The sequence below is a fragment of the Pseudopipra pipra genome, chromosome 3 (assembly GCF_036250125.1).
Source record: "Pseudopipra pipra isolate bDixPip1 chromosome 3, bDixPip1.hap1, whole genome shotgun sequence".
NCBI classification, from domain to species: domain Eukaryota; kingdom Metazoa; phylum Chordata; class Aves; order Passeriformes; family Pipridae; genus Pseudopipra; species Pseudopipra pipra.
This window is the reverse complement of record NC_087551.1, coordinates 5,306,452-5,329,293: the sequence shown is the minus strand read 5'-3', so window position 1 is coordinate 5,329,293 and position 22,842 is coordinate 5,306,452. Positions and strand designations below refer to the sequence as shown.

Here is a 22,842-nt window from a genome sequence, read left to right as displayed (position 1 = left end):
CTTCTTTCTTTCTTCTCCTGTGTGTAACACCCACAGATTTCCTAATGAGACAGTATGAGACCCACCACACACTGCAGTGTGGGTGTAACTTAAATGAAAAAGAAACCTAAATTAACAAGTAACTTGCATGGATATTTATATTAAGTGCCACAAAACTGAAAAGTGGTATTAAATAGCATTAACATTAAACGTAACATTATAACATTACAGACACTAATGTTAAAAATAAATTGTGATAGGTGAAAATTTTCTCTTCAAAACAGTTTAACAAGTCTCCTCTGCTCAACAGATCTAGAAGGATAAGATCTCCTTGGCTTCTAGTTCTGAAATGAATCCTAATACATCATGCCTTGACATAAAAGGTAGTCTAAAATCTTATTAATACAGGTCCAATAATTCCCTTTCAACTAAATTTTGAATACATCCTGCAATGTGCACATTAAAACTGACCTGAAAAGATGTGACTTCAAATGGGGGTGGAATGCTGGCCTGGGATACTCAAAATAGTAAATAACCAGTTAACAGCCATCCTAAGGTTCCTCCTCCACAAACAAACCTCCTGACAATAGCAGGGGTTTTACAGCAGGGAAACTCAACACAGACTTGTTGAGCAAAAAGAAACCACATTCGGCTTGAAGAGCTCACAAGAAGTTTTAATAACCTCCAAATGCAGCAAAAGCTGCAGCTTGAACACCTCCCCAGCAGCACCTTCGGTGTGTGCCCCCGGTGAGCCACACACACTTCCTGGGATGCTCCAAAACCCCAGGCAAAGGCTGGCCTGGGAGCTGGGCTCCACCTCTCCGTGACAAACACAAACCCCTCTCACTGCCCTCCACAAAGAGAACCCCTGATCCCAGAGAGGAAGGTGGAACACAAGAGGTTTGGGGATGTTTGAGGGAAGGCAACGGGCTCACCTGAACCAGTCCCCAGAGGGAGGGCCCAGTGAACACCCACCTATTCTGTTATTTCCTTCCCAGGGAAGAACAGACTTGAGAGTAACTTGAATAAACTTGATCCTTGGACCTGAACAAAGCACTCCTTTCTTACAAATTACAGCCCTGAGCAAAGCAGGCTGAGAGAAGAGGGAAGAGCTGGATTTGGAAATGAAGTTGAACGTGAATGTTCGTTATCACAGCCTGTTTTCTTCCTTTGGTTCTTTATTGTTAATTAATGACGGGGAGATTAACAGCAGAAAACTGATGGAACAGTAATTCTGCCTCATCCAAAGCAAATATCTTTAATCTAAAACTGTCACTGATATTACTGATGACCTCCTCAAATGCATATCCTTAAGTTTTTAGTTTTCAGGAAACAAGGGGAAGAGTCAAGCAGAAGATCAGTTCACAACCCTGGGACAGCACACCAGCATTTTTACTGAAAAGTTCATGACATAAAAGAAAATGTAAGACCCTAAAGTTTCACAAACACCCACAAATTAGTGTTGCATCTGTCTGCATATATAAAAACAGTTATTGTGGCTGGTAGTTTTACCTTATAAAACCATTGGTTTGGAAAACCTAGTTCTTACTGAGGCAGGAAACTTTAAAAAATGAAGAATAAAAAACATCCCTCGATAAAAGAAAACACAGAAAAACCTCAACAAGTCTTAGAAATTCTGATCCCACCTTCTGTAACGTCCCTCTGCTTTCACTACAAGAAAATTCTATTTGTTCACTAAAAACCAGAAAAGTACAGAGGTCTGAAAGTTCCTGTGTTTGACAAACGTTAATAATATTTTAAAGGGATAAAATGTAGTTACAACTTGAAAGGGAAAAAGGGTTTAGAAATTCTTTAGTGATCAGAAGCATCTTTTGCTTATGTAGTTTTGTGTTCCTGGGGGTGGGAAAAGGCCCTCCTGTTGTGCCATAACAATCTGGCTCCCATATATGCCTAAAATTTTGCAATAATAAGCCAACCATACAGTATGCAACCCACATTTTCTTCATTAAAACCACTCATTATTATTGACAATAGCATTTAAAGCTGCAACCACCAACTGGAATTCCATAGGAATATACCTTTTCAATAATGGAAAACATTTTGAGAAGCAAAGAATTTGTTCAGAATTAAAACTGGTAATATAACATACATTGAGTTTCCCATTTATGAGTATAGTGATCAGATATTGTAAGTATGTAACAATATTCACTGCAGAAGCCATAGTTCAGTAGTGATCCATCTCAATATATTTAAGGAAATGTGGCAAACTGTGGCCAGCCCTTTTTTCTGTGACAAGTTTATAACATGCTCCGTGCTAGTAATAAAAAAAAAAGTCATTTTTCTCCAAAGAACTATTTAAAAATAAATTGCTTTTAAGATATAAGACCAACAGATAAGCCTATCAACTGTAAAACCTACCATTATGACTGCAGTGAAATGATATTAAACAAAAATTGGCAAGTCATTTAGCCCCCAAGCTGATGTAACAGAGCACAAGCTCCAGTGATCACTATCTTTGGTTTGAAAGGTGGATGTACTGAAATTGCACTTATTAGTCTCACCACCCTCACACACACAAAAAAATCAGTTCCATTTGGGTAAAAGTTCTCAATCCTGCACTCCCAAGGTCATTGGGGCTGCAGTTCCACTGGTGAAGCCAGAAGGTCATTTCTCACATCACAGCAACTCTTCAGGGCTGGATACGTTGCCACAAGAGGCAGAAGCAAAGATATTATTTCTAAATGAAAATCTTCCTGATGGCAAATTTCTCCTGGAAAAAACAAAGAGCAGTACTTTCCACTATACTTTACCTTTACTTTATTTCATGACAAGTCAAATAATTTCTTTCACCTGTGAGAAACAAGGGAGCAGATGATCTGTGTTCCCCTGATTTCCACTGACCACGTTGTTTTCGTGCTTCCAAGTAGTGCTGGACTCTTGAAGCAACAACTTCTTCCAGCAGCTTGCAGAGCTCCTGGAAGAGTAACCAGTGGCCTGCTTAGATCTAAATGTACAGAAATCGATACAAAATCACCCTCTTTCACATTCAAAGGAAAAACATCATCTGCAAGTCAGTACTGAGGGGAGAAGCACGTAAATTAGGAAACAAATGGGAACAAGGAGGGAATGAAACCATTTCTCTATAAAACAAGAGAGGAAGTACACGATGAAATTCTCTCTTAGCAGATGAAATACATTATGTTACAGCACTATTAGTTTTTTAATCAGAAATTGGTTTCATATGCAGCCAATGTAGGAAAAAACACATGTTAAAAATGTATCACAACATTAGGTATTTAAGAAAAATACTAGTAAAAATCCTCCCAGGAATTGTCAGCACACTATTTCTCTGCAAGAATCCTTACAATCCACAACAGATATTTTGCTTCAATTCAGTGTGATTTGGGGGGAGGAAGACTTGGAGCAAATTAGGTCACGGCAACTTAATTTCTCTAATTCATTTTGATTTTTCTGCTCCTAAACATAACTGTTCATATTTCTCATACCTTCTTCAAGAAAGCACAGTGAAACCACATACAACTCAGGGAGAACAAACTCTTCAGCCAGAATAACCATAAAAAAAAATAACTTGGAGTAAAACCAAAAATTAATCTCTCAAATACCAGAATAAGTTTTCAGTTTGATACTCACAGGCATATTTGAGACTTTTCCCTCAGTATTCTCATTTTCCATTGTTCATAACTATCTCCTCACAAAAATGATACTTTGTGGCACACAAAAATACAATTTTACCTCTTTATTGTGTTTGGGTAATGACAAAATTATATTAGTAGTATCTAAATTAAACATCTTGGCCTGAAATTTCCTTTTGGTTAATGTAGAAAGTATGCAGAGCAACAAATTTTTAATGCATTGCTCTTAATAAAAGCAGGGCAATATATTGGTCAACCACAGCCAGTATTTTCTCCTTACAGTAAGAAATACATTTTCCTTTCTGCTTGTAGAGTCTAATTATAAAATACTATATTTACTTATTCTTCTGTTTAACTCATTAAAGCGATCCCATTACACATTCCTGCACAGGACTCTGTGTTCAGGTTAGAATGAAAAGGCCTAGAAAGCAGCAGAAACATGGGGTGTATTTGGTTCCTTCTGCACCAATAAACATCACCATGCACTTCCTTCCTTTCCATGGAACATATTTTAGCTTTTATGCTCATGGAAATATTATTTAAATGGTTCTCCACAAAGAACTACCCAGACCTAAGAGCACGAAGATCTTTCAAAACCACTTGTGATGAGCACATGGAAGCTCTCATTAAAAAAAAATAAAAATAAATATATATATAAAGGCATATTTCTTCTTTAAGACCTTTTTGCCCCACTTACACAAAGATCCTGCCTGGGACTTGGAGGAAGCAAATGCAAAGCTATTGGACTCCCACTTCTCAGCTGCTGAAAATATGCAACCTTTGTGCTTCTCTCGAAACGTGCGGTCCCAGAAAGGCGATGAAGGCTGCCCTGTCATGCCTCTTTATTAAATCAATCATGATCTAATTTCCTGAAATTCATATCTTTTTGTCTTGGCAGCCTTACAAAATACATTTTGAAAACGTTTAAAACTCAGAGAGCAAAGCTGGTTATAAATAGAAGGCGTAACGAGCGTTCATTTAGGCAGAAAAAAAGAAGCCTAAAAGATTTCCCCCTATTTTCTTATTTCTCTGCTTAATAAAGCACAAATCTGATGACCCACATGCTGCTAAATACTCTGCTCCCTCAGGATATTAATTTATTGTTTCTTTTAATTTTATTTAAACTTAGAGAGGTCCAGGGACGCTCTGCAGTGACAGGTTAATTATGGCATTATTAGGAAAAGTATCTGCTGAAAATTACCGTAACGGAGACGTGCGGGAAAGTCCACAGGCATCCCAACCATGTCCTGCCTTCGTTTTCAATAGGGAACTTCTCAAGTTCCCACACAGGCTGACATGGGGGAAAACTCCTGCCAGTAACTCATCACAAGACTGGAGCAGAAATCACACACAGCCTGATGAAAGTTACAGTCAGAATTGTGATTTTCCACCAGTTCGTCAGGACACACAAATGATACACTTGAAAAGTTTCTTTTCATGTGATGCAATGGTTCTACTATGGTTTATCATTCATACTTACTAGGGTTTCTTGCACCCTCTAAATGCAACACCCGTTCACACTTCTCAGAATGAGAAAAAAACAATTAATATAAAGATATTTCACCAACAAACAATACCTGTCACGTTGCCACAATCTGCTTTATATCACTCAGGATAATTCACAAACATTCATGAAAAATGTGCTTTTAAAATGAAAAGTCACAAGAATCCAAACAGCATACACATGTATGTGTACACCCACAGAGTTTAAAAATTAAAAAGCAAATTTAAAGTGGTCATGAGTGGCCCAAAAAGCACCTATGGCTGACTAAGGGGTCCCACAGCAATCGTTGATGGTAAGGTATAAGTAACAATATTCTCAAAGCCTTGGAAAATTCTGAACAGTTCAAGGCAATCCAACTTTTTCCCTGCAGCCACACGCTTTTGAAGTAGAACTGATACTTGTTGTACCTCTTTCTCATGATCTGAAAACCAGCTGGTGTCTTTACTGGAGCCTTGAGGCAAAATATGAACATCCACCAGGACAGCAAAGTTCCCACACTAGAAAAAAAAAAAAAAAGACAAAAAAAAGAGTTGAACTGGAGCTGCCAGGAAGCACATGTGGAACAGACACAGCCAAGGAGATAAACAAGCAGGTAAGCATATCCATCTGATTCCAAGATACAGCAGGCAGAACATTCAACTGGGGAAGTTTATGAAGTATGGAATTACAACTTTATCATTGTTTGTGGACTTCATAAGAAACAAGAGCACCAGAGCTCACTGAAAACTTTAAACAATAGCAACAAGCATAAGAACATGGAATTTTCTCCTGCTATCTAAATGACATTTTTAAATCTGAGTTCAGGCAAATTTTAATTTTGTTTAATTTCCTTCACCAAACTCCCATCACTCTATTTTCTGAAAATCTGGTACCATATTAGTCATCTAGTTCGCATTTTAATTGTACTAATTCCTTAAAAATTCAGCCTATTGGAGGTCTTTTCCTCTCTAACCTACCTAATGTAAAGAACAGTAACTTTGAAGGATTTATCAATGAATATTAGGCAGTTACCACATCTGGCATTTAGGTAATGCTATACTTTGAATGGTTAAATAACAAGGCTCCCCCTACATACACTATATACAGTTGTTAGGATGTTATAGTTACTATAGTTATATGTAGTTATATATATATATATAGTTATTAGGATGATATAGGTGACATCCCAAGGCACATCAGCTATTTCTGAAGTTCCTTGACTAACTTTCATTGAGGATAAGGTTACACATGAGGTTTAATTCTTTTCTTTCTTCAGTACATCAGTCATTACAATGAACTAATACAAGGAAGAGTGAATGGCACAAACACATCCCAGTTCCACTGGGCACTAACTCATCCCTGCCTCTTTCCCTGCACAGGGATAGGGAGCATTTCAAACTGATGGGTCCTTTTTCCTACTCTAACTCAGCACCAAATCTCAGTCAGACAGCCCTGAATCGAACAACAGGGAAGGGAAAAGCAAATTTCATCATTCTGGTTTGGCTGCCTGTGATGCAACAAACTCCCTCTTCGAGAAGACTGGACATGTGTGGTCATGGCAATTGCACATCCGGAATGTCTGATGGAACAGAAACAACATCCTGATTCCAGACAGCCCTCAAATGTGCCCCAACCATCCAGAGGGAGATTGGGCTCCTTTCAAGTGGCCATTGCAGGGCTCCCTTCCTGTCCTCGCTCAATCTCTCCATGTTTGCCCTTCCCTGCCAAACATCTGCACACCTCAACCTCAGAATTCCAACTGCTAACAGAATTAGCTCTAAAAACAGTGTGATATACAGTTTTAGTTGTACATCACCCACAGTCTGTAAGTCAGGTTTATGGTATAACACAAGTACAGCTGTTGGTGTACAATTAGCACAAAGAACAAGATTTACCATCAATTTTATTAACCATGACAGCATATTTGGTAAATTAAAAACCTCTGGGTTTACAAAACACCTAGATCTGTAAATTATGCACAAACAAAGGTATTAAAATAATGATTCAAATACAGTTAAAATCCAATTCATGACCAATATTGGAATATAGCTAGAATGCAAAAGTTTGGCAAATGAGACAGGCATTGGGAAATCATTTTGAGAAACTTCTAAGTTACGTATAGGTATCAGTCACTGAAAGAGCAGAATGCTTTGATCTATTGTATCAAAAGGCTTCTCTTTCCTCCAGAGAACCAAGAATTACCAGATGGCTGCAACAGCAAACCTTTCCAAGCTTTAAATGGATGACAAAATATCTCTCCAAAATCTCTGGTGAATCATTAGTCAGCTCCAGCAAACTTTAAGTTGACTACTGAACTTCAAAGTCAGCAGACGCTGCAGATTATAAAGTGAAAGCCAGTAAATTATTCATGGCTCAGCACTTATAACAACCAACAAGTATTTGATACATCAAGAAAATTCAAATTATCAAATGCTACATGTTAACTGGCATCATTTTCTATTGACTCCAGAAACTTTATATATAGATACAGATGCAAAGTACAGACCTGTTTTTCAAGAAGAGATAAAGTTTGTAATTATTTTCTTCTGAATGGCAACGCTTGTCTCAGTTGCCAATCTTGAAACAAATGGAAAAAAAGAAAATAACGAACCATATTTGAAATTATATAATGGAATAGTTAAAATTAAGATACTACAAACACACCAAACACTTGTCATACTTCAAAGAACAGTACAGACTAAATGCCAATAGAAATAATTGAGAGGAACAGAAGAAAAATGTACATTGTTTATATTAACAGATTTGATGATCTTATAGAAGTTTCTAAGCAATTTTTATTTTTATTCTGATGACATTTCATTCCATGCAAATAGCAGCTTTTATTTGAGAGGAAATGAAGTGTTTCCAGTCAGTGTGGCTGCAAGAGGCAACTCGTGATTCCTAAGTACCAAAACCGAAAGGCAAACAAAAAGAACAGCAACCTTTCAGTTCATGCTTTCAAACATCAGCCTCAAAATTTGCACTGAATATTGTTTTTAGAGGTGTGATGGTCAAAACTGAAACCTGAGTGCCTGATTTGATGGGAAAAAAAACATTTGTCAAAAATCAATAGGAAAACATTTCACTGAAAAATTAAAGACAGAAACAGATGCGCTCATTTGATAACCCCCATCATTCTAGAATTCAAAAACTCTTCATTTTTACAAGCTGTTTTTAATGTCTGCATTCTTACTGAAACAGTCTGATGACATTCATTGTGTCACTAAACAAAGGGCTTTAAATCCTCTCAGAATGTTGTCAGTGTATTGTTGTACAGTAACACATCTAATTCAGAACACGCTTTCAGAAATCAAATTGTTTATACAAACACATCAAACACTTCATAGATTCTGCATGTTGAAAGGATAACCAGCCATGTAACATAAACAGAATAAAAACCAACACAGGGCTGTCAGTCAAGGGAAGTCATCTGCTCGTAACCTGTTCAGACCTTGAAATAAGCACATATTAGATGGTGAACTATTTTTGCAAATCACCCAAATAAGGACTTTTTATTGCTATACTGATTTTTACAATCAGTGGGCTCCTACGTGGTGCTCTCATTTCTTTAAACTGCATCACTTCAAACAGCATAAACCCAGCCCTTATAAACAAAAAATCCTTGGGCTGCTGGGGATAAACACGGTGAGTTTGTGTTCGGTGCCACCACTCCAAACGTGCTGCATCATTAAAGCAGACAGGGCTGGAGAACCAGCTTCCCATGACACATATTAGTGTTTCCCACTTCTGGGATTACTCTGCAGATGTGGGCTGCAGGGTCAGAATTAACTGTAGCTTAGCTAAAACAGAACCATCTGATGGTTTGGCTGGATTTGGGGCTGGGCGGGAAGGAGCCGAGCTGGAACTGTCACCCTGCTTTTCCTTCCCACCAGGAGAGCTGCAGACACAGGTGACACCCCCAGGGTGCCATCTCTGCTTCATCTCAGAATGGTCTTTGTGGTGCCAAAAGCTTGGGGACCTTGTTTATATAAGCCTTGCTTTGCTTACAATCCATTTGAATAAAGTCAATTTTGAATAAAGTCAATTTTGAACCACGTTTCCCAGTTCTACTGGGAGAGAAGCGTGTCCTACACTGCACAACTTGAGTTCTTCAGGATAAACATGCAGGGACTGTTTCTTTCTACTGTTTCCTCTTCCCTGAGAAGTGGGCTAATTAATCACAGTGGTAATTAGTTACAGTCTCAGATGATGTCAACAGTTAAAAAAAAAAAAATAGACTAGATCCCAGTGACCACTCAAAAATGTCTTTGGAAGCCCTTTTTTGGCATTGTGACATAACTGATAGGAGGCAGTATCAATCTCCAGGGGGCAAAAGCACAGCCAAGAGATTTTGGGGAAAAAAAAAATAAAATAAAACATACATAAGGACCTTATGTGAAATATCTTGCCTTAAAACAAAGAGGAAAATTTAAATATTTTCCATCCTTTTTCTTTCTGAAAATCAGTAGATGTTCTACACTGAGTCAAGCGAGTTCAAACATCTACAGCATTAAGTATAATTATGTATTGTCACTGGGCCAACTGTATTATGACAAAATTCACTTTTTCCAGGCTTTTCAGAAAAAAAAGTTTGTTCTCCTCCTTTATCTTTCTGACCCCAAAGAAAATGATGTGTCTTCCTTCTGGTTGTACTTTTACCACCAATGACTTTCAGTATTTTGACTTTTTCTGTTCTACAGCAATAATTGACCTTTTATTTGTCACCATACAGTCAAGCTGCACAGAAATAGTGTTTCCCTGGTTACTGCTCGAAGCAAGGTGTTTTTTCAACTCTCTATTTCAAGGGTGTTTAGAAACCATCAGGTCACCAGTGAGTGGTTTTACTGTCATGAGATTAATCAGAAGGTCACCTAATGAGAGGAACTGGGAATTGTAAAAGGATTCCTCAGCAGCTGATTCAGAAGCAGAGCATAACAGATCAGAGAGAAGGCTCCAGAAGGAGCCACAAGCAAGATCCCTCTAGGAATTATTTATGACACAAGTCCATTCTTCAGAATGCTCAAGAAATATGATGCAAATGCCAGGGAAAAAAAAAAAAAGGTATATTCCACTTTTGACCTTTTCTCTCTTCTGGATAAGAACTGCTTGGTTCTGGAAATTGTACAAGGCTTGTACTCTGTCAGATATTAATTTATGAAAGTTGTAGAATAGTTTTGACAAATAAATCCTTCTTGTTAAAGGGTTATAGCCATCAGCTAACATCACCTAGATCTTTTAAATTCCCTGCTTTCAAAGATCTATGGGGTCACTCTGCAACAGTAAAGAGGGAGCAGCAAATCAAGGGCAAGGGTAACTTGGAGATCAATCCTCAAAAATAGCTGTACTAAATTATACATAGATTCAGCAGGAATTGGACAACCTAAAATGCATTCAGACCTTCCAAAAGCAGGGAGGAAATTCCCCCTTTTATAACCTGAATATGGGTTATATCTAACTAATCTTTCACAAGTGGTTGGCTTGCTTTTTTTTTAGGAGTATAGTTTATGAATGAGAAATTCCTAAAGGGAGGAGTGTTTAATTTTCTGGTGTCTGAGTGGAAGAAGCAGTTATCTGAAAATTGAATCAATAAGCTATAGGCACATTAAGATCACCCTGAGAGGTTCCCATGCCAAGCAAAGAGGTGTAAGCAGAGAACAAGCCTTTAGAACAAACCTTTGATAAATGTGCTCTGACAACACATGAAACTCGGATGCAACATCAAGGCAGCATTTTAGACTCTTAACAGATGCAGATGGACAGGATATTAAACTTAAGAAATGATGGGAAAAAGAAAACAAGAAATACTTGTGAATGATTCAACCCTTAGGAAAACATAAAAAAAAAAAATCTAAGGAGTTTGAAACCTGATGGAGCTGTGTATGATACTGGAGACTTCCAAATTAAGGACTAATATGCTGTTGTTAAAGCACATAATTGCAAGAGATCCACCCAAATCAACAGATTAAAATAAATTAATGAAGACAACTCCTTCAGAAAACCCTCAGTATGTGCCCAGGTAAAGGACCTGAATGTTTTTAGCAACGTAAGAATCCTGCAGTGCAAACAGAGCCCTTCAGTTCATCACCCACAGTCAGGCTAAGCAGCAATTACTTAATCTAAACATCTGAACTGGGCTTGGAGAACTGCTCTATCAGGTACAATGTTGAAAAAGAGGCCTAAATTGCAGGAGAGAATTAAGCTTAATTTCGGTTGTCAATCTGTGCTGGTCTGATCCCAGTCCCGTAGGAGGTTTTGTAGCCCACGTACTGAAAGGAGCTGTGGAGCTGTAGCTCAAACAATTGCAAAAAGCAAGTTTTTCCTTGGGGCAAAGTCTCCAAGTAACAGTGCAATCTCACCATTGTTTTGAAAGGATATACACCATGTCCCTGCCTGTGTCAGGACTGATCCAGAAAAACAGAAATAGCAGCACAGTATTTGTTCAAGATAATAAAAAAGATAAGCTGAGATTCCAACAAGCTGCTTTCACCCTTTTGTTGTAAAATATTATTGTAAAAAGGAAGGTATTTTTTCAATCATAGCTGGGAAGCGATGATGAAATACCCTTCTCTGCAGCAACCTGCTTTCATGACACTTGGGGTTGGGAAGGGTGAGCAGCCATATCCACTGGAGAGCTGAGCACATTCACAACCTACCTGAATGCCATTAATTTGTAATTGTAAATTTTAAGGATGTTTCCTAGGGCTCAGACACAGGTTAACACATTATTGTGCATCACCTGATCACCGGTAAGTGGGTGCAAGTAAAGATTATTTCCTTACCTGGCCCTCACCCTGAGCTATAAACAACAAAAGTTAGGGATTATGAGAGTGATTCGTGAGGAGAAGAATTGCCTTGGAGGTGCTGTACCAAACTGGAACACGGGACATTCTCTGTGGTTCCAGAAAGTCAGTGCTGGGATTTAATTTCTTGCCCTGGTGGAAAGACAAAGGAACTAGCACATAGCCTATGCAAAACACTCTGCACATCTGAATTATTAATTTTGTAATTATCAAATGCTACTGTAAGAGGTATCAAAACAATTAGAGGTTCATAATACATACAAGGGCTTGCTTGAGGCCTGCTAAGAAAAAGCAGTGATGACTAAAGCTTCCAAAAATCTAAAGATCACCACCAGTAACATAACAATATAATTTTCTGAAGAAATCACAGCCAGTAATAAAAAGGCTTGAGGGTTTTTTTCAGACTTGTTAAATGATTTTCACAGGTTTTCACATACATGCTGTACACACTACATTTTAATATTAATGAGCCAAACTTTAAAGTATCAACAAAAGGTCATCAAGTATGTACTGGAAGCTACTGAGAGATATGTTCAGCATGAAAAGAACCACCACACAGAAGGGCTGAGGAGCTGAGTAATGTACCTTCTGATTTTATGTTTCTGCATATGCTGGTCATGACTAGAAAATTAAGTGAAATAAAAATTAAGGCAAAAAGACACCACCCTCAACATCTTCTGATGAAGGGAGCAGCAGTTCCCCAGCACATGATGCACCAGGAAGATATTTCCCAAGTTTATTGTACAACAGCTGCAGGGATGGGCCGACTTCCCTCTCCCAAAAACAGAACGGGGAAGTGAGGGCAGGTCCTGCACAGGAAACTGGTCCCTGTCCCCCAACTTTGCAATTGTTTTGGATTCCTTTTAATTCTAAAAGACAAGGTCTCACCTGCTCAGAAATTCACTCCCTGCCCTCCCTCTCATGAAAACATTACCTACCACATGCAGCTACTGCAACTGAAAACCAAACCCAACATCTGCAGCACGTTTCAATATAAAATATTTGCAGATGCTAAAGCTTTATGCCAAAATAACTTAACAGATTGAAGATGCATTGATTACAGATGCTCATACTTTAACACAAATACATAAAGCAAAAGTGGTTTTTATTTGCAAAAAAACCCAAAGTAATATCAAGCCAAACTTCTTAATAGTGCTAAACTTGCTTAAGTGGTTGAAACGTTGCATTTTCCAAGTACATAAAAGAAGTACTTTTTAACTCTGTGCTTTAACTAATTTGTCTAAGCTAAGCCAGGAGAGTTTCAGAACTGCAAGAAAGCTTTTTCAGAAAAACCATAAGAAAAAAGTGATTCACTGCTGAAAAAGGCACTTTACAAAAGTGACACCCTTTGCACAAAATCCTCCTATTAAGTGGGAGTATATATGTCAACCCAGGGCAGAGGGAGAGGAGAGTTCCACAAAATATTCAATGTTTTATCTACAAAAGTACAGGGAGAGAAACAGATGAGTCTTTCAAGTGAATAAGTAATGCTCTAAATCTTATTGCTGAAAAAGTAGAATCAGATGACGGAGAATACATCACATTTCGAAATGATCAGCACAAAGCTCAAGCAATTACCAGCTGGCAAGCAAAGGAATATAAGGGGTTTTTTTGATATCCACGGAAAAGAATTCTTTTCATCTGGCATTGAACAGAGTATAGAATAAATAGACTTTGTGCATAAAGAAAAATGGATACAAAAGGAATAGGAGAAACAAGCCATTTATAAAAATATGTAAAATATTAACACAGTTGAACACTGAAGGGTTGGTGACAAGCAACAAGCTGTGAAAAGTATCACTGATTCCTGGTGGTGTGTTTGTCACCAGAAAGGCTGCTTGGACTAAAACTTAACCTGCTAAGGAAGGTATTTTCCCCTTTTCCTGTCCTTGCCCCAGTCTGCCTCCATCTTACTTCTTCCAGAACTGAACAGGTATAACTGTCCCCCACCTAAACCAGCATCAGTTCAACATCTGTTTTAAAATGCATCCTAAAAACTACTGAGTCTAACAGAAATAAATAGGAAGAGACTATTCCTATATCTCTCCTGGCACACCAAAATGGTAACCTCTGGGAGGAGAACAGGGCAATGAAAAGCAGGTGGGGATGACAAGACCTTAACTGGAATCAGCTGCAGCTGGAAAAGTGCACCTGACTGTGTTCCAAGAGCAGCCCTTCAGGAGGCACCAGGAACATCTCCCTGACCTACAGGGAAGGCAGGGGTGACATTAATCAGTATTTACAGGCACCCTGCAAGCACAGCCAAAAGTTGTAACACAGTGATTTCTTCTGCAAATATTCCTCTTCCCACAGCTCAGCTTCTCAGGTTGGGAGAGGTGAAGTGCCAACCATTTTGCTCCTAAAGTTTTATAAAAATTAGTTAATTGACTCCAGTCTCTTCCAACAGAGGAAGAGAAGATCCAAACTAATTGTGATTCTTTCTAACATAAAACAAATATTCAAAGAAACAAACTCAGTGTTTCACATAAATACAGCTTAACCTACAGCTGTGGGTTTGTGGGTTTCTGTAATTCTTTTTCACACCAAGTGCACTGATAGGTATCATATTCACATGTGGTCAATCACAAAATGAAAACCCAAGGAAAAACACAATGTACAGACACTATTGCTCATTTTCACCTATTATGAAGAATAATAGAAACAACAGGCTCCAAGGATTTCAGAGAAGTTTTACATTTCAAAGCCTTTTTCTTTTTTTCTTTTTTTTTTTTTCCAAATTTCCCGTGGATTATGTTACTAATTGGGAATATGTGGGAAATATTTCCCACATTTATGTTTATAAAAATTCCAGTGATAATTAGCAGCAATCCTAACACACATGGAAAACATTAAAATCATTGAAAATTATAAATAGTGTTGACTTTATGCAACAAAATGCAGACACTAAATATATAAAAAGGTACATTGGGTCAGTCCAAAGATCCATAATGACCCCTCTGCTCTGACAGTAACAAGTATTAGAAGTCTACAGGAAAAGCTTAAAAAACATAAGCAAATAATGATAGTTTACTCAGTAGATGTATTAGACATTTGTCAACATGAGATTCTGAGGTTTTAGAGGCTGCATCTGTATTTGGAAGTCACCAGCGACTGTCTTCTCCCAGAATTTGTTAAACTGGTTTATGAAACTGCTTGAATTCTTGCATCCACAAAATCCTGTGGCAAGCAGTCCCCCAAAACCAATAACACGCTCATCAGGAATTGTGTGTTCTGGTTCATTTCAAACCATCATGTTGATTTAATTAAACACTCTTGGTTGTTAAATTAGAACAAACAGACATTTCTTATTTATCTCTTCCTCCCATCCACAATTTCATAGGCCACTGTTATTCCCTATCCACTCACCTCCAGCTTTCTCTCCTCCAAGCCTAAGAGTGTTAAATTGCTCCTTGTAGTGAAGAAGTTCCCTACCTCGCTCTAATGCTCTTAATTCCACTATGGAGAACTATCAGCAAAGGGAGTGTTTGAAAAGAGGTTGTGCCCTCATTTGTACCATGGCACAGTGATGGTTTTACTTGTGTTTGCTTCACTCAGTTCCTAATTCCCAACATTGATTTGGATTATTTTTTTTTTAAATGCTGCTGTGAATGGAGCTGACGCTTCCAGAAAGTACCATGAACTTCAAGAAGTCATTCCTGTGGGCTGGTCCTGTGTTCAGAACCCAGCAATCACACCCCTCAGTTTGAAGCTGTTCTCCCTCACCCACACATACCTTGCACTTGATCTATTCTCTGTCATTTAATTGTACAGTCACTCAATACTCTGATTTTTTGCCAGCCTGCACTGTAAGCTTTGTTTCTCAGGTCCTTTACAAACACAGTGTCTGCCCAGAGTTCCCTGTCCAACCCCAGTATTGCCTCTACCCCCCTTTATCCTTCAGCCAGGGAATCTGTGGAAGGACCTTCTTTATCAGCCCATTTAAAGAGCCTTTGGTGAAGCACCTTGTGGAGAATCTGAACGAGTTCCAGCAGCCAGATCTCCCTGTTCCTCACACTCACTGATTCCTGTAAAGACACCAGAAGGTCATGGTGCATGACTTCTCCTTACAATGGGTATTTTGACTTTTCCCCCACTGTACTACCCAAATCCAGGTATCCACTAATTCTGCCCCAGGGGAGTTTGTGTTAATTGGCCAATACAGATTTAGACATTGATCTGACAGTTTTCTTAGTCCTGTCACAGGAGGCACTCACACATACATGGAACTAGGGCAGTTTAATAAGAGCAACATCTGCCAAAGTTCATTATTGTCACATATGGTAAAATCTGGCTGTGTTCTTCTTCCAGTGCAGAGTACAGACTGACTAAAACAAACAACTACATTAATATCTATTGTTTCTTTTGCAGCTAAGAACACCATGAAACTGGACAATTAGTTAATGCATCTGTTAATGCATCTGCTTCAAAAATTTCAGCTTTTTAACACATTAGTAAATAGCAAAACTCTACAAATGCATCTTGGCACCCTCTCCCATTGTGTGCAAATACAGAGAATCTTGTTCAAGCCAGTGCCTTCTCCCTCAGGTAACTTGTTTTACTTCACTTGTCTCCCAGATTCCCCCCCTCCACTGAACCAAACTGCAGGAAAAAACCTCCACCTTCTATACATAAGCTAATAACTGTATAAAACAGTCCCTTAAAATTCTTTTATTTTTATAATTTTCTATCCAAAATTACATGTATTTCTATATTTACCATTCTTTTTCTCCTTGCTCTATTCAGTAAATCTATCTCAAAAAACCTGCCACAAGTCTCCTAATTCTTCATGACATTTTTCCTGAATTTAAATTCATCATTCAAGACTTTCTCCACACCTGCCAAGGTCACAATTCCTCCTTAATGCATCTTCTAAACAGGCAAGTGCTGTCAGTTTTACTGACAGCAGAAAGCAGCTCAATAACTTGAGCTCTTGCCAACTATTATGGGGCATCTAAGAAGTCACCTGGCTGAATTAAATCTTGCTTAATTGCAATGTTTGTGTCCTACCCAGCAAGATGTTAAACTGGAAAATTAAAACTGAATTACTTAACATGTCTGCAATAAAATCTAATTTTCCATAACCTGTATCCACCTGCTTAGCTCTGGAAGGGGGAAAGAAATAAAGTTTACAGATAACAACATCCCCACCAGCTGCACTGTCATTTAACACCCATAATCAATAAAACCAAGAGAACCTCCAATGCCAACTGCTTCATATCTCACAAGGAGTAAATCATTTCCATCAGTTCCATCATTATAATTTGATTCTCTGAAAAATGAAATTTTGAGACTGATGCAGCATTTTGCATTAATCAAAACGGTGCTTTTTTCTTTAAAAAAAAGGCAACAACCAGTTGCTAGAGATGCAAAAACTAGGCCCAGATTACACTACATGCCAACAAAAACAAGTCTTCCTTAACTTGCTAGTCCTTTTAACTTCTGGTCACAGCATGGAGATATAACTCCTATTTGTAATCAACAAGAAAAATAATTATTGGTGCATCGGCCTGAGAGGAGACTTTTCCCCTGCTTCTGGTCTGTCTCACTCTCAGTTCCCAAGCCTCTTTCCACCTCTCCTTATCTCCCTCTTCATTTTCCCACTGTCAAAGCCTGTTTTTCCAGGAAGGAAAGTTATGGTAAAGATGAGGAATATTGTTCAGCACCTCTTTGCCCTTTGGCACTGCTATCAAACACTGGGATTTTATCTGCCACATTAGCAGAGATCTTACAAAGAACACATTCCTTTTTGTATAATGTACATGGTGGGCACTCAAACAATAACCAGTAACAGATGTCTGAAGTGAGGAGAATGGACTATTTAAGTAGAACTTTATAAATTCTGATGATACTTTCCCAGATTTGAAACCTTGACACTTCATTTATAACTATCAGTATGGCCATACACTTTCTTTGGTGTGTTTATTTCTAGTTCCAACTGGGTGAGGATACTTTGTCCATCATGCTTTAAGTTTCTCTGTGACCTTGCAGATAATCTTACCCTCAACTTGCCTTCATTTAATAGTGTAAAGATAAAAATGGAAAAGCCTCTGCAAAGAATTCAGTATCCAAAGAAGGAATTCTGACAGGGCTATGAACTTACATGAAATTACTGGTCACATTCAGTACCCTGCACTGACCATCTGGGAAAGTTTTTCTTTCAAAGGAAACACAAAAGTATGAAAGAAATGTAACCAGACAGAGCCCACTGAAGTTTTAATGTTACAAGATTTGTATTTAGGTCTGCTTTCCAAGGGTTTTTAAAAAGCACTCTCACTTCATATGCATGGGAAATTAAATAATAACTGCTTTAAATATCCTTACAGTTCAATATTACAAGAAAGTGTTGGAATTTTAGAAGAAAAGGAATCCAGAGCTGAAAACCATATCTGCCAATAGCACCTTTACTCACACGGAAAGCAGAACTAAAGATCAATTTTGCATAATACAGAAGCAGTTTTTTAAGACTACAGTCTTTACAATGCTACATTATGTTTAATTACCTTGTTTTCACAATCCCTTTTAAAACAGGAAAGATTCCTGGATGTATTTCTGGTTACAGCTGCTTAAGAAAAAATTGTATTTTTAAAATGTCCATCTCAGCTGCAGAAATTAAGGGTATCACCAATAGGAGTAGCAATGGAAAAGAATATATTTTAGAAGACGAAGTCAAATTCTGAGCAGACAAACAGATCTATGAACCACCCTTCCAACAGACAGATCATATTGCAGGGCACAAAGTTTCTTTTCTCCCACTTACAATACTCACCTGTGCCCAAACTACTGGAAATCCACAGAGTTCAAAAAGACACGTTGACAAGATGGAAAGGCCCCTTTGCACACAGCAAGAACATTTCTGATAGAACCCAAGCAATGCCTCCCAGAAGTCAGAAATCTTACACTAAAATACATGATAACAGATGCTACTGATATAATGTGATTTGACTGGTTAAAAACCCAACACTGCCATACAATTAAGTGTGAAAAACACAGGAGCAAAACCAAAGGATGAACCCTCAGATGCTGCAAGAATCACCTGCCAAAGACAGGACTGTGCCAACCAAGGAACTTCAGCAATACCTGAGAGCTAGAACAGCTATGGCTGAGTTTTCACTTCCTACAAGTCTGCATCTTTATCAAGAGCCACACAGGAAGGACTACACTCTATAAATTAAGTTAAAAACTACTTTTTCCTCCATGGATTTCAACAGGAAAAAAAACAATACATCTACTTTACAGATTGAGAGGCAATTACCCTTTTACGGACTGAGAGGGAATTATGCTTTGGAAAGCAACAGCTCATTTTTTAATTAAAAAAATTGATAGCATGATAGCTGCACAACTGTCTGCTAAAAGGAACAGAGATGGCAGCACAGGACAGATCACAGCTCCTGGACATCAGGAACCACAGCAACAGGAACGAGTGAAGTCCTTTTTATCTGATTCACATGAGCAAGAAAACAAACCAACTTGGCTTTAACACGTCCAAGAACACTGTTAAGCTTCATTATATTTACCCATGGCCAAGTATTTGTATCTTTATATTATATTTTGCTTGAATTTAGTAACAAAGTTCCACTCAGAGTTTTTTAAAAAGAGAGAAAACAAGCATTTCCATATAACAAATACAGAAAAAATATATGTTATTCATCAACTACTAACACCTATTGTGTTGCTAAGGGACACAGATAAATGAAGAGGAAATATTTCCTTACTTGCCTGATATGAAGAATGAACTCATGAGCTACTGAAAAGTAATTAACATCAAAGAGAGCACTGGAGATCAGGGTGTGTAAACATTTTAATTCATTAATATTAATTACTGTAACATGATAAGAGTATTTGATGCTCCAAATCTTGCTGGCTTTAAAGTCTTTCAATATGGCCTTCAACCTCCCTTCATTAGGTTTTCAAAGAAACACCAAAAAAAAAAAATAAACTTACAAAAAAATCTTTGATTTTTATCAATCAAGTATTTCTGAAAAATTCAGGTGTTTACAAGTCATTATGAGAAACACACCCTCTTCATATAAAATATTTTATCTAGCTGTATAAAAATGCCCAGAGTGAAGCAGTGATATAACAAAACACAAACCACGAAATAGTACAGAAAGACTTCAGAGAAGGTCACAGACACCACAGGAACATTTGGGAAGTTAAACAGTTTCTGAACACGACCTTGGTAAGGGCAGGTGGAAAACTGATTAAGGAAAATCTCCCATATGGTGACACGTTGACTCCCACAGGGAAATCAGCTGGATGGGAAGCACCACAGACATCTGCCCCCACTGAATCAATACAATTAACCTGCAGCAAAGCATCAGCCTTTCTTTGGATTAGCACTGGGGAAGGATAAAACATTTTGTGTCTCTGTGTCACCTCAGGGGCTGCAGGTTCTCCTCCCAGGGTGCAAAGGGGAACACGAAACATAAAGCAGACAATTGTGCTCATCAGCCCTCAAAATTTATGCTTCCCAGCATCTGGATATTCCTAATCACTTCCCTATTTCAAGCTGCCAAAAACACTTAATCTTGCCACTCAAGATTTCCCATCAGTTTGAATATAATTTACTGCTCCTAATCCTCATCTCATTATCAAGCCATCAGTAATTCCTGTTCAGTCCTGCTGCTCCATACCTTGGGAAAAAAAAGGGTAAGCAGGACACTATTGTCCTGTTCCTACCCTTCTCTCCACATCACCTCTTAGTTCAGCTCTCAGCTTGACACCACCTGCACACCCCTGCTCCAGTGCTCACATCCATCAGGAATTTTCTCCTCATTCCTGCTCCACTGCTCTCCCACCAGTCTCCATTCCTTGCCCAAACTACCAAATCCCTGGAGCCCTTCTCACAGCAGCCACCCCCAGTCCCTGCCCCATAAATAACAGAGACCTTCAGCAGTTTCTGGTTTGTTTGCTTTTTGTTGTTGTGGGGGTTTTTTGTTTAAGTCAACCCATCCTTTCTTTTCTTTACTTTCAGATTGGATGGGCTCCCTCTTCCCCCCTCTCCCCTCCAGTGCAGCAGGAGCCACTCAGTTCACTGGAGATTCCCTCTCAGTAGAGGGTTTTCCCAAATAAAAATTGAACCTACTGAATAAATGTAAACTGATTTTCCCAGATGTGTACAACTTAGTGGGGAGACTCCTGAGCCAAGGGCAAAGGGCTCATCACAAAACTCAAATTACAATTACTGCTGCTCCTTAAAGCCTGGGATTTGTTACCATTCAAAAGACTTGGATACGTAGCTGGTAGGTATGTCCAAAATAAAACCTTTACAGGGAAAAAAACCTAGTAAAAAATTCTGTTCCAATTATTGTATTAAACCAATTCTTTGCACAAAATTCACAATAAAAGTTCAATGTTTAAAATCTTCGAAAACAAAACTAGTATCAAGAACTTAGTTTTAACTAACTGATAAAGACCACTTGCTGCCTCACTTGAATTTATATTTATCGTTTTTCCATCCAAGGAAATGAAGCTGGGCCAGACAGCAGAGTAGGAATGATGAAATACATCCATTCTCTTTGTTCACATGCTTTTTGGGAGAACAGCATGTTTGGGTTTTACTGGACAAAAGATTCATTCAAATTTTAGCAAAACATCTGGTTTGAGTGGTGTTCAGTAATGGCAACAGAATTCAAGCAGCAAAAAGCATTCAAGTCATAAAAACTAAAAGACAGTGATCTCCAAACTGAAAGCTTTCCTAATCTCCCATACTAATAGTGACACATTTATTAAACACTTTATAATAGTGAATTTAAAAATGCAAGTTTGCCTTTTAAAAGTTTTATTCTGTCAGCTGACTACTTCTAAGACTGAACTTCCCCCCAGTAATTCGCCTCATCCATATTGCAATATCTGCATTTTGGAATTTTTAAAGAGTCAGTCTTATGGATTGGTGTGTCATTATTTTTATCTCTTAAATAAAATACTCATTAAAAAACCAGCAACTTCTGAGTTGTACAAAATTATAAGAAAAGTTCAGGTGAAATATTTTAACCTAGTGCCCCTGAGATAATGGAATTAATTAATGGCAACCTTCTCAGGAGCAGTGGCAAGTTTTAGTGATTTTACAGCCTGCTTTTAACTAAAGAAAAAATCCTTACCAGAGTTCTGCAGATTTGTCTAATAAGTTTGGGATTTTTGAGGTTTTTCTGATACCTGTAAAACCTCAGATACCCTGAAACTAAATTCATAAATATATTATAAAGACTTTGAGAACAGAGATAAAAGAAACCCAAATCCTTATTATTTGAACAGATCTGATGTCCATTAAAATGCTTCTGTGCCATCTTACTCTTATTAGCTATAACCAAATGAGAACTTGTACTTCCCACAACTCTTTGTGCTGGAAATGAGGTGGGGCTTAGATAATATTGCACATGACCACAGCACTTGCAGTTCCTGATGGCAATAAGAATGCTGAAAACATGCATTGATTACACAAAAATAAACAAAACAAAGATTCCCAGCTCTGCTGAGGCCGTGCCAGGTCTCCAGATAACTCAAGAAAGGGATGCATGTTCCTGTCTCTAGAGCTAAATTCATGTGCACCAGCAGTTATAGAAGGTTATTTAATGTATTGTACCTGTGCCTACTAATATCAAACAGGTATAAGAACAATATTTATGAAAGTTATTGCTCCATGGCCCTTTGAAGAGCCCAAAGCCAGCTGGGGGATAAAAAAAAAAAAATCCTTTGTTTTACTAAAACCACAGTGATGATGCAAAATAAGTCTTTGATCTATTATATATTTGAAAGCACTAAGCTAAATGCAGACAGTAATTGCTGACAAATCCCAGTAGTAAACAAACCAGTCTCACATTTTACATATTATCAAGAGGCTCCAGAATTAATGGTTACAGCCAAAGAAATGTTGACACAGTTGCAGATTGAGCCTTAACATGCTGATCATGTTAAAATACTGCACAAGAAATATTTTTCCACTTTGTAAAAAGCCAGACTGTTTACA

The 22,842-nt window shown here is 38.1% G+C and overlaps 1 protein-coding gene across 13 annotated transcripts in view; it reads right to left on the bottom strand.

The window, feature by feature from the left end:
* Positions 1 to 22,842, bottom strand: part of SLX4IP (SLX4 interacting protein) — a 75,537-nt gene that overhangs the window by 35,552 nt on the left and 17,143 nt on the right. For all 13 annotated transcript variants that reach the window (XR_010428868.1, XR_010428870.1, XR_010428869.1 and 10 more), the window contains 2 exons: positions 5,505 to 5,594; positions 2,791 to 2,914 (listed from right to left, as the gene is read on the bottom strand). Coding sequence is in view for 8 of the 13 variants with exons in the window: in XM_064647537.1 (XP_064503607.1) it covers positions 2,791 to 2,914; positions 5,505 to 5,594 (214 nt within the window). In the remaining 5 variants the exon portion in view is untranslated. The remainder of the gene's footprint in view (positions 1 to 2,790; positions 2,915 to 5,504; positions 5,595 to 22,842) is intronic.